The sequence below is a fragment of the Megascapheus bottae genome, chromosome 9, assembly GCF_031878675.1.
Source record: "Megascapheus bottae isolate mThoBot1 chromosome 9, mThoBot2.hap1, whole genome shotgun sequence".
NCBI classification, from domain to species: Eukaryota; Metazoa; Chordata; class Mammalia; order Rodentia; family Geomyidae; genus Megascapheus; species Megascapheus bottae.
In genome coordinates, this window is record NC_143517.1 from 48,553,977 (window position 1) to 48,567,228 (window position 13,252).

The 13,252-nt window shown below is 33.9% G+C and overlaps 1 protein-coding gene across 3 annotated transcripts in view; it reads right to left on the bottom strand.

Annotated features, from left to right (window-relative positions):
* Positions 1–13,252, bottom strand: part of Csmd3 (CUB and Sushi multiple domains 3) — an 842,017-nt gene that overhangs the window by 495,481 nt on the left and 333,284 nt on the right. For all 3 annotated transcript variants that reach the window (XM_090339296.1, XM_090339294.1, XM_090339297.1), the window contains one exon: positions 6,195–6,319. In XM_090339296.1, coding sequence (XP_090195422.1) covers positions 6,195–6,319 — 125 coding nt within the window. The remainder of the gene's footprint in view (positions 1–6,194; positions 6,320–13,252) is intronic.

Consider the following 13,252-nt stretch of genomic DNA (forward strand, 5'->3'; position numbering starts at 1 on the left):
ATATGGATGAAAAAAATTCAAGTACTTTAAATATTCTAATTAGTTCTAAAATAATCTCCTTAGACAGATTTGTTAAAGATGTAAGTTTTCTCCCCATGACATGAGTGAATCTTGACAAACAGAAATGCTCACTGGTACTGTAAAGATAGCAATTACAAAATAAATTTGTACAAGTTGGTAAATGATAAGTGAAATAGAGAAGAACTTTTGGAGAAAGTAACGTTTGATTCTTTGAGAGGTGGGAAGAATATAGTTAAGTGGATTTGTTATTCAGGGACAGGTGAAAATCCAAAGGATAATTCTATTCAGTACTAAGATGTTCAAATGAACTATTGATTAAAAAAATTAAAGAAACAAATTTAGATGGAAATCATTCATGAATCATTCTAGAAATTGAGTATCATGAGAAATAGCCTTGATAGCAAACCAACTTCTGCACTAACCCTAGTAATGACTGATTTTCTCACTCCATATCCATTTTTAATTTCTTAAGTTTTTAACATCCTTTGTGTAGAAGAAATACCACTGTAAAGATAGCAACTTACTTTATAAGAAGATTATAGGTTTGATCTGGAATAATCTGAAAAGTTACTCCTATTTCTTTTCATTTTCCTTTCATTGTGATTCAGAATTGGGTAACAGCATGGTATCATACAATGTTCTTCAAAAAAACAAGGAAAGTACTATTTTGATGGGATTAATCTGTCAGCCACATGTAGGACAAATTAAAAACTAGGTGGAAAGACTTGGAATAATTTTGATATTGTATAGCAACAGGAATAGAGAGGTAAGAGTACATCTTGGGACTAAGGAGGAGAAATAACGTCAATGAAATAGGATAATCAATTCTACCACCAGAATACAATTTCCTTAAACAACAAAAACAACAAAAACTACCAAATAGCCCTTTGTGGTTACACATGCCTGTAATCCTAGCTACTCAGGAGGCTGAGATTTGAGGATCAAGGTTCAAAGCCAGCTGGGGCACTAAAGACAGAGAGGCTCTCATCTCCAATTATCCATTAGAAAATGGGAAGAGGGGCTGAAGCTCAAGGGGTAGGATGGTAGCCTTGAGCGGAGGGCTCAGGGACAGCACCCAGGTCCAGAGTTCAAACCCACAACCTATAGGGAAAAAAAAGAGTTCATATACGTATTCCATGTAGCGAATGACAGCTGAGTTTGGATAAAACTATTTATAATAATTTCTGAATTTCTCTTTACGTTTAATTCATAATTTTCTATCTGTATGAATATTTGGTTCCTTTGAAAATGATAATTTCTTGATTGCTCATCCATGAAATACACAGGCAGAGCTATATTAATAATCTCTCAAAGGTGCAGTGTACTGATACTGCTATTTATGCTGCTCTCTGGTAGAAAGCATATTTATTCTGCCCAAGCACCCATGAGACATGAAAAGTATTCTTTGTTCAGATTCACAGTGGATAGTCATTTTCAAACTTCAATTACTATTTCAGCATGTTCTCTCCATTACTATTTCCAGCACCACAGATAGTAATTTCTAGCAGCAAAATATATTTTATAAACTATACACATATGTGCCTCACAAGCAATGAGCAAATAAAGCTATGTAGACATGATTAATATCTGCAGAAATGATGTAAATTTACAGGGAATCATTACAATATATGAATCTTAATCATGTAATTTTATACCTATTTGCTAATGACTATTGAATGAGCATAGATACAGATAAACTTGACTCTACTATCAATCTGGAAATTGAAGAAAAACAACAGCATATTAATATTCAGCAAACATTGCTTGAAAATAAAGTCAGTTCAGCGTTGTTCTTTGTGCTGTAGGCTTGATGAAAAATAACAAAATAATGTGACACATTATTTCTGTCTTTGTACTATTCACAATCTTAAGAATGATTCATTCATTTTGTCAAAATGATAGTTTTGAATATAAAAGTGGTTTATAGTTTCAATTTCAGATTAGGTTGATCTTACATTTTATGATATGGCTCTAAATTCTTGAGTGAAATTTTGTTTCCATGTCAACATTTTCTCCTATTCTTGAGTATATCATTTCTTTCCAAATTATCACTTGTGACCAAAAAATACAAACTTCTAATTTATGTAACACTGAAGAAGGGCATTTTGAACACATGATTTTGAATCCAAGAAATGGCCCTACGTAGATATCTGTCATTTTATCTCAACTGGACAACACCATAAGAAATCAGTGTGCAAAGGGGCAGTGATATATTTACTACCAGAACATTTGCCAAGAGTAATTTCTCAGAACCATAGTACTAAATGATCATTTGATAATGAAAACCAAAGAATGACTTATGCTTAGAACATAGGAAATGTTTTCATTCTTTATGCTTTTGTATAGTTTAATTTCATAGAGTTCTTTCTTTCTTTTCTTCTTATTTTAAAGAATTTATTAACATTGATTTTACATCATGTTTCAAATGATGTGTTTAACAAACAAGTATTCAAGAAGGGAATTTCTATATACAATCACTGAAACTTAGATTTTAGAACATAATTAAAATTAGGCTGAGCGTTTGTATATCATAGATACATATTAATCTACATGATAAAACATTATGTCTAGTGATTTGGCTATGGGGTTTTTCGGATCCAAAATGACATCGCCCCATTTGTTAGGAAATGGAAAGACTTAGAAAAAATCGTAGTAAATGAAGTAAGCCAGACTCAAAGGAACTTAGGCTCAATGGTTTCTCTCATTTGTCATAATCAGTAGAATCCTTGGGCTCTCCCAGCAGAGATTTGCAATAGAGCAAAACCTTGATACATAAGGCCACATAGTATGAAGCTAATTGAAAGAACCTCTAGGATACTGAAAAAAAGCCATATAATGAATGATTGTTGTCATTAATGTACTATGTTATCTCTCATCTCTTTTGCTGTCCCTTGGTTATCTCATATTGTTACAGTATTTCACTTTGTTATCTGATATATTGGATATATTTGTATTTGGTTATTTGAAATTGGATAGGGAAGGGGGGAAAACCAAGACGGGGGAGGGGGGATGAGTGGGGGGGAGGGTAATGGGGACCAAGACACGTGAAAGGGTATCAATGTATGTGAATTAATGCACCTTCTATCTGGCAAATATCATGTAACCCTTTTATTAAAATAAAAATATTTAATAAAAAATTATGTCTATAGAGTCATACATTTTTATGTCTATGTAGTTGTGTTTATATTTCCAATACCATGTCCATAGCATTGGATATGCATATATTGAGTCCTTGCTCTTGTACGGCTTGGATCTAATAGCCACATATTATGGATACGTCAATATTTTAAGGTTTTTTTTCCTGTTTGCAGTTCTAAGATTTAAATCTAGTTTGCAAACTATCTCCAACATTGTTTACACAATAATATGTAACTTTTTGCTTAATACCATTACACTAATGACTCTGATCTTTTCATCACCCCCATCTTAGGGTTGTTTTTAATGTTAGCATAATCTATGCTATTTTATAAGCCTTTTAAAATAAGAACAATAATGAACACACATCTACACATGACCAAGAACATTTATTTGACTTGAGAATTTCTTACTCCTGTGTTGCCATCAACAAGTGGCTGAAATATTTTGTTGTTTCTTATTTATTTATTTCTCTATTCTTTCTAATTGTCTGAACCCTGGCTTCTTCCTACTGTATGAAAAGGTTGTTAAAAAGACTGCCATTTTCAAGCAATTTGCATTTCAGAAAGTGATCCAATCGTTTTCTGCCTTATGTTCTTTATTTCTCAAATGGAAACAAAGATGAGGATACTTCCCTGGGATTTGTTTTTTATAGGATAAAATGAGACCTGCCCCATACAGTGGTTAGCATAACGCCTGGAATCTAGTCAACGTTAGAGATGGTGCCAGTGATGACAACATAGTAGTAAATGTGCTCACTTCCCACATAGTTTGATTATCACTTTTTTCCTAGGCATTATCAGCACAAGAGATTTATTTTTTACTCCAAAATACGTGTACATCATCTTTCCCTCCTCCTTGTCACTTTCTACTTCTATATCTAGTTTATCCTGAAATTCTTTGCTTTTCACTCCTTGTAGTAGTTCTTACATCTGCCCTTTTCCCTTCATCATTCCTGACATCATCCACAACTCTGAGAATACTCTATTGGGTGTGGTGACTCTAAAAATCCTCCCTACAAAACAAGAGCTAAGGACAGCTTGAGTACTGGCACATTGCAATAACACAAAAAGGCCGTTGTTCAAAATAACCACCAGCACCACATGCACGTAACTGGGAATGTCAATAGACTCATTTTCAAGTGATACTTCATGAAAGGTTTGAAGGGAGGGCTCCTTTTAGTTCGTATGGAAGCATTTTTAATTGAAGACATGCAGTGGGAGTAGGAGCTAGAAAGAGAAGAAAGACTGGGTTTTCGTAGTTGGCAATCCAATTTAAAGAAGGTGAAAATGAGCAAGTGCACCAGATGGCAAGCAGTCAGAAGGTGGAAAAAGAATGTAACAGTATAGAAGCCAAGGGAAGTTATTGCATTATTTAATTATATCATTTTTTCAATGAAGTCATACTTATTTCTATACTTTGTCACAAATTGTTGAGTGGGATTTAAATTTGAGAAGTGTTTTTTGATTCTCCAGGAAGAAACTAGGAGTCTTTTCTACTGGGATTCAATATAGCATCAGAGGCTTAGTTTTTGGCAATTTTTATGCTTATTTCTAATGATATTTGCAAATCAGTTCATAAATGTCTAACACTGGAGGTATTGATACTATAAGAAAGCATCATGCCTTCTAGCAGATATTAATTTGTGTGATATTTGCTGGAAACAATGGCAAATGGGATGAACATATTTTATTTTTTTTATTTTTTTCAAATATTTTTATTGCAATTAATAGAAGGGTTACATGATATTTGCCAGATAGATGGTGCATTAATTCCCATACATTGATACCCTTTCACATGTCTTGGTCCCCATTTCCCTCCCCCCCACCCCCCACCCCTCATCTTGTTTTCCCCCGTTCCCTATCCAATTTCAAATAACCAAATACAAATATATCCAATATATCAGGTAACAAAGTGAGATACTGTAACAATATGAGATACCCAAGGGACAGCAAAAGAGATGAAAGATAACATTAGTACATTAAGGACAACAGTCACTCATTATATGGCTTATGTTTCTATATCCTAGAGATCCTTTCATTTAGCGTCCTATTATATGGCCTTTATGTCCCTCAGTTGATGAGTGGATCAACAAGATGTGATATTTGTACACAATGGAATTCTATGCTGCTGTCAGAAAGAATGACATTGCCCCATTTGTTAGGAAATGGAAAGACAGCAAAGATCACATTAAGTGAAGTAAGCCAGACTGAAAGGAACTTAGGCTCAATGGTTTCCCTCATTTGTCATAATCAGTAGAAACCTTGGACTCTCCTAGCAGAGCTTTGCAATAGAGCAAAACCTTGATACAAAAGGCCATATAGTAAGGATGAACATATTTTAATACTTGAACTCTCACTAAATTTTTGAATGATATTAGAATTGAGTTTGTCCTCCTTTTCTTTCTTCCCAAGCAATTAAAAGCTCAATTTCTTTCACATCAATTTTCTCTGATACAAGTCTAAGTTCTTTCTTCAGTTAGTATTTTACATATATGTTTATGTATTATAAATACATCTATATAAATAAAATTTCATTACATGTACCTACATGTAAAGGATTTACAATTGCTAAAAATAAAGACAAAATAGTTATTTGATATTGTTTAATTAGTTATACAACCTAAACAACCAGCCCTCTATTACCATATCACCACCATGAAAAACTCAATAACAATTTTCAAAAGGAAAAGGAAAATATTGTGAAAGAAAACATTATATATCACTACTAATAAGGAGCGTCTATGTGATTTTCAAAAGTCAAGCCAGGAAAATTTCTAATGTCTTATAATGTGAAGTTTGCATGTCCATTTATTATTGTTTGATTATTAGACTGGAAATTGTTTGGAAAACCTAAGACAGTAACACAATGATGTAATATTGTTCAGATCTTCAACAAATATTGTTTAGATAGGTACATATATTACTGGTTAGTCACAACAACTCAAATATTCAATCTACACTCAATAAGACAAGCTTAAAAGTATTACAATAAGTTCAATGAGGTTTTTATTTTTTTACTGAAAAATCTTTTTTTACCTTTACATACAGGCCTGTGGTCACTCCAAGCAGCAAAAACTTCAGCTATCCGTTGGCAAGTGATGCTCTTTGCCCCCTGTAGGACATAATCTTCATCACAAGAGAATTGAACAGTTGATCCAAGGCTATGATTGAACAAAGGATTGAAAACTATGATTAGAAATATATAGGATAATATTTAGGACTTTGACCTGTATTAAAGAAAACTAGGTAGTACATATAGGTGGTATTACAGAACACATAAATGATCTTTTGTTATGTCGTATTTTAAAATGATGCTTATGATTGTTGAGTGAGGAATACAGCTGGAAGAGGCAAAACGAGAGAACAGGAGTGTAGTTAGAAATCTGTTGCAGTAATCTTAAATTTCACGTGGTGACATTATGGCAATTTTAACTAGAAAGGTGTTGGTTAAGCACAAATAATGATAAAACATTCAGAGAGAGAAAGAGTGAGAAGGAGAGAAAGAAAAACAAGGTAAAGAAGAAAAGGAAGGAAGCAAGCAAGCAAGCAAGCAAGCATGGGAGGGAGAGAGGAAGGAAGGGAAAGAATGAAGGATAGAAAAAAAGAAAGAGAGACAGGAAGAGAGAAAGGAGAGAAAGGAAGGAAGAGAGCGAGCAAGCAAGCAAGCAAGCAAGAAAGCAAGCAAGCAAGCAAGCAAGCAAGCAAGCAAGCAAGCAAGCAAGCAAGCAAGCAAGCAAGCAAGAAAGAAAGAAAGAAAGAAAGAAAGAAAGAAAGAAAGAAAGAAAGAAAGATAAAGAAAGGAAGGAAGGAAGGAAACAAGGAAGGAAGGAAGCAAGGAAGCAAGGAAGCAAGGAAGGCAGGCAGGCCTGCTAACAAGGTCTGGTCTAAAGGAATCATTTAATTGCTACTTTCATTAACTTAATAAATTAAAAATCTCTGGAAGTCACTGTATTTGTCACAATAAAGTATGGTATTTTAGTTCTAATGAGAGTTTTTATTTTAAGAGGAATTAATGGCATCATGGTTAAATGATAGCAGTTTTAGCTTGTTTCTTTGGGTTACAGCAAATTAATTTTATTGTCTAGACAGACATTTTCATAATAACAAACTAACCTCTAGAAAATGGGGTAGGAAGGTAGCCTGGAGCTGAAGAGCTCAGGAAAAAAGCCCAGGCCCAGGGGTAGGGTGGTAACCTTGAGCTGAAGAGCTTAGGTACACTGCCCAGTCTGAGTTCAAACCCCATGGCAGCCCACCCCAAGAAAAGTTCATTTATACTGGGTTACTGTGAAATAACAAAGAAAAACAAGCTGTGACCACTATAATTTTTCCATCATTGCTGAAGAGAGGTCTCCTCTGCCCAACTAAATTAAACCTTCCATTTTGTTAGAATAGTCTTATAGAATCTTCCACACCAAGTGATTGAACACATTAATTTGAAAGATTCATAGCATCAAGAATATGATATGTGATGACATAATTTGGAAATAAATGTTGAACATTTTCCATGTTTAAGTGGCATCATCTTTTCAAAAATGGTGGTTATTATCGCAAAAGCATCCTATTATAATTGAAGTTGTCAGTGGAAAAGATAAGAGATTTTTTGAGATATGTAAATTTTCACCTATTTTGACCCAAGATACTGAACATATAATTGTAGTTGTAACCAAATAAATCACATATGATCAAATACTAAGACATAGGTGAGAAAAAGGGAACAAATAATATAGAGAAGACAAAAGAATGACTTTATTTTTAATTTTTTTTATTCAGCTATGTTTACTTAAAAATCCCATAGAATTTTCTACTATATAAAAAAATCAACACTGAAGTAAAGAAATGCATTTCAATTTATCACTAAACAAATATAAAATACTCAGGCAAATATATAAAAATTAAAGCGCATGTAAAATATTTCTTTATTGAAAAGACAAATATTAACATGCAGAAATTGACTACAATCTAAAATATTTCAATAATCCTATTTTAATATTTTTGAAAATTAATGTTTCATTAAGCAATTTAAGCCAGTAATATAAAAATAAAGTAATCAAACTTTTTCATAAAAGTTAAATCAAGAGTGATTTTATATTTTATGTGGTTTAAAATTATATATGTGGTTTATAAATGTAGAAATTTTGAAAATAAAGAATAGTATATTTTTAAAATCATTTTCTTTGTATTATTGCCTTATGACAGTTGTAGAAGAGGAGGACTTCACTGTTAAATTTTTATGCTATATTGTAATCGATTTTACCCCTCCATCACACTCCCTGTACCTTTTTCCCATCATTTTGAATAGTTTATGTGATAATATTTGATCTTCCTCCTTCTCCTTCCTTGCACAACCTCTTCTTCCTCTGGCCTTCGTTCCTAACATTGGTCTATTCTCTTTGCTCTCTTACTTGTACTGATCATCAGCTTTATCTTTTTTTATTTTGGTCGGTTGTGGGACTTGAACTCTGGTCCTGGGGCTGCCGCTGAGCTCTTCAGCTCAAGGCTACCGGCCTACTCTTGAGCCAGGCCCCACTTGCGATTTTCTAGGGGTTAGTTGGGGATAAGATGTTAGGTTGTTTTGTGCCCGGGCTGGCTTTGAACCTTGATCCTCAGATCTCAGCCTCCTGAAAAGCTAGGGTTACAGGCATGAGGTACTGTGCCCGACTCTGATCATCAGCTTTTGTTGAGTTCTTCTGTTACTCTCATGTATACTTGCAACATGTCGCAGATATCCATCTCTTTCTACTTTACCTCACTACTTTTCCTTTTTTTTTTTTTTTTTTTTTTTTTTTGTCAGTCCTGGGCTTGAACTCAGAGTCCGAGCACTGTCCTTGGACATTCTCAAGGCTACTTGCACCTTACCATCATTTCCGGGTTTTTTCTCTGTATGTGGTTCCGAGGAATCCAACCGGGGTCTTTGGTGCATGCTAGGCAAGCACTCTACCACTAGGCCAAACTCCCCGCGCACTACTTTCCCTTTTTAATCTTTTAACCTGACTCATGATGTCTGATAAAATGAATCATACTGTGTATAAAAATTTATACTGAACACGTCCATGTGTTTGAATGCTTTTTGATTGTTTCCGCATAGAAGTAAAATACATGACATTTGGTTTCATGTGGTTGGTTTGTCTTGCCCAATAGGTTGTTCTCCGTTGGCATTCCTTTTATTTACAAAAGCCATTTTAGTTTTCATTATTGTTTAAGTTCTTAACATGCTTTCGACAATCTAACTCCAGGATTCAGATTATTTGCCAATCCAAATCCATCTTTCTTCCTCTCTTCATGTGAAAGCAAAATAATGGACTCTTGTTATAGAGGGCCATGTTCCACCTTGACTTCAAGTCCATACTTGTCTCTTTCTCATAACTGACACTACCTATTATTCCTTCCTTCTCTCAAAGATTTAGTCTTTTGTGTGAAGCTCTAGAAAAGTGAAAGTTTAAATTCAGTTAATCATAACTTGTAGAAACTGAACATGATTATACTGAGATATACTTTATGGATAAATCTCCTCTGATGGATTACAAAGCACCAATGTGGTGTCAGGCTCACGGAAATAAAGACCCACATGAAGACCCAATTCTGAGCCCATAAACAAGTGGACCAATATGATCACAATCTCTACTCCCTGAAACATACCTCTGCCTTAGACTAATAATTGTACACATCTTTCCTTCCCAGCTGCTTCCACTTAATCCTTCTTTCTAAACTTAAATCAAATGTTGGAACAAAAAGATGGGCTGAAACATATACTTTTCTTCCTTTTAATTGTTTATTTTCTTCTGTTCTTTCTTATTACTTTCTTTTGGTTCATTGAAGTTTGTGTGTATATATGAAATATGGAATTTAGGGGCTTTGGTCTTAGGCTTAAGATTCCATCTTAAAAAACAAACTAGGTAATAGTGAGGTATATTTGTAATGTTTGTTTCACAGTCACTAGCGTTTAGAGGATTGTAGTCCAAGATAATAGACTAAACAAAAAAGTACTAAACCCTATCAAAAATAATTAAACCTAAAAGGACTAGAGTTGGGGTTCAAGTGGAAGAGTGCCTGCCCAACAAATGTTCAGACCCCAATATCACCAAAAGAAAAAATAAATAATTCACTGTGTACTAAGTATTTCTAAACATGTGCATTATTCTCTATAATATCATCATATTTTATTTTGTGGACTTGTCATTGTTGCATATGTTTTTATTTTGTAAAATATTTTCTCTGTAACATTACAGTACCAGGCATGAAGACTCGGGTACGATTCTTCAGTTCCAGATACATAGAAAAAGCCAGAAGTGGTGCTGTGGCTCAGGTGGTAGAGCACTAGTCTTGAGGAAAGCCCAAGGACAGAGCTCAGGCCTGGGTTGAGGCCCCAAGACTGGCAAAAAAAAAAAAAACCCAAAAACAACAAAAAAAACTTTACAGTAACAGCTTCCACTTACCCTCCAGAAATTTGGAAATATTAAATCTACCATCTTTAGATAAAATGCTAAGATTATCAGAAAGTGCACAGTATATTCATGTCATTCATGCTGTTTTCATTTTAAGTTGTTTGTCTAACATGAATGTTTTCATAAGTCTTATATCCTAAGTGTAAAGATAACATAGCTGGAGTGGTTTTCTAAAACCCATTTACCCTATTTCCTCTCTATCGTTACACAATTCAGAATGAATTTATTTCTATACAAGCTAGTTCTGACATGACATTATTTCCCTGAACATTTGGAGCAGCAAGCCACAACAGAGTAGTCATTCTTTTCATTTTGTTTTCAGCACGAATAATATGTATATTAAGGATTTTTCTCATGGTGGGCAAGAACTATTTTTGATGCAGATTATAAGAAAAATAAATTGCTTTTCTTTGTGTTAAAACATAATGCTAGATAAAATGACATGAATGAACTTAAACAAGTTCAACACATCAGACTTTTCCTAGAATCAATATATTGGTCTTGGCTTGAAGATAAAAAGTATTCTCTCTTTTTAATGTAGAGAAGTTACACCTAATATAAAGATGGGGAAACAGGTCAGCAAACATCATGGGGATGACAGTAGTACTGATAAAATAATAAGCCAAGTGAGCACCCCCTCAAAACTGAAAAAAAAATCTACTTGAAAAATGGCCACGATTCTGAGAAAGACCAGCATGATCAGACTGTGAAGGCATGCAATGTGATGCTACATTGTAAAGATGACAAATGTCACAGATAGTTGCCTGGACTTGGTAAGACTTAAAGAGCACAAATCTACCTTCCTCCTAAAAACACAATGTGCTACATTGCAGAGATACATATTCCACGAATTTGCCTGGAATGGGTAAAACGTAAGTAGTGAAATCTAACTTTAAAAAAAATCATAAGACAAAAATGAAATGTATTTTTTATATCTGTAAAACACAGGCTTACCATTCCGTAATGTGATATGATAGGGTTCAAATTGATCCCAACTAGGTTTGTATTGTCATAAAAAAGAACTTAGATGCTAGAAGGCAAATGGAAAAGCCAGATAAACGAGATGAAAGAACAACAAATTACAAGTCCAAAATCCTGGTTCAAAGCCTGACATTGTTACTATAATGTGAAGATTATAAATTTATTCATTATTAAAATAGTGTTTTAAGGAATAGCAAAACATAGTAATGGTCTTTTCTACTAAATTACAGTGTACGAGTATGTAAGATAATTAGGATTATATCATCATTCATTTTAGTGAGGGATATGAGATATAAGATTTGAGTTAGAGGAAACTGCAACTAATATATAATAGCTCTTGAATAAAAGACTACATAAATCAGAATTAAACAGATGAAAACTAAGTAAAGGGAATAAGAACTGAAAATCCCATATCAACAAGAATGAGTAAGTTGGAACAATGAATAACTGAAGAAGAGTGTAAAGCAAAATTTTAAGATGCTTTTTATTTCAATCTAAATTCATTGGAGTAAATCATAGGAAAATTAGAAAGAAAAAAACCCCACAATCTGGAATCTATGACGTTCAACTTTGTCTTTGGAATACAGACAAATTTCAGTGTGATAATTTAGCTTTTTATAATTATTGATCAGTTCTGATGTTAGTCTTTCCATTCTAACTCAGGGTTAGACAAGTAATGTTATTTCTACGGTAATTACTCTAGTAATGTCTGTAATACTGACGGCAGCACACGGATGGGCACCTCATTCAAGTTTATTTGCCACATGGAGATAGAGGAACCCCTTAAAACTTCTATACAAATGCATATCCCAGAATATTAGGAAATCTCATATTCTTGAGACCAACTGAGGAAGAGTCCACATTTAACATTTGAAAACTTTGCAAGTTTATGGTTTTTCTTAAGAGAGATAGTAAAATTATATAACAATTGGATAAAGTAACACATTGCCTGTTGGTAGATATAATATTACTTCAATGACCTCAATGACAATCTAAAATTATGAGGTAGAAGCACTCTTCACATTTAAGAGTGAACAAATTCCTTTACTGTAACTTAAAAAAAAGAAAAAAAAGTTCCCTCCTTTCTCAGCATCTTCTGATTTAGACAAGAAGACAAGAGACTGGGCCTTTGCTACAGAAGGGAAGTCTGTGAGAGCTAAGAAGCCCACAAGTTTGGCTTGCACAGACACTTGGATGCAATTTTAGGAGACATTTAAAATTTTGATTTAGTTTTTGGTACAGGGAGGCTGCCAGCTTTTATATCTCTTTGGCAGCATTTCTCTCCTTGCGAGCCAGTCATGTTCCATGGGCTTTTCAAATTAGACAGAAACACTTTTAAGGCTTCAAAACACAGCTGTTGGGACTCTCACCTTGAAGATTAAAGCACAAACGTAAGCACAATCCAGCAAGTAAAATGCAGGGGTTGGAAAAGATTTTCTTATAGATTTCCTCTGTGATTATGACAATATTGATTATGTGCATACCAGGATGTTTCTGTTTTGTATTCAGCTCCCTGCAAGTCATTAAGTTTATGATGCGTTCGAGATTTTTCTACCAGGTCACATGATCAGAGAAATTGATGGGGCAAGTGCTGTAGGTGCACTTTTGTTGTTTAAATTAATTTAGTTCATTAGACTATCTAACTCTTTTTGTCAGGGATACAGACATATG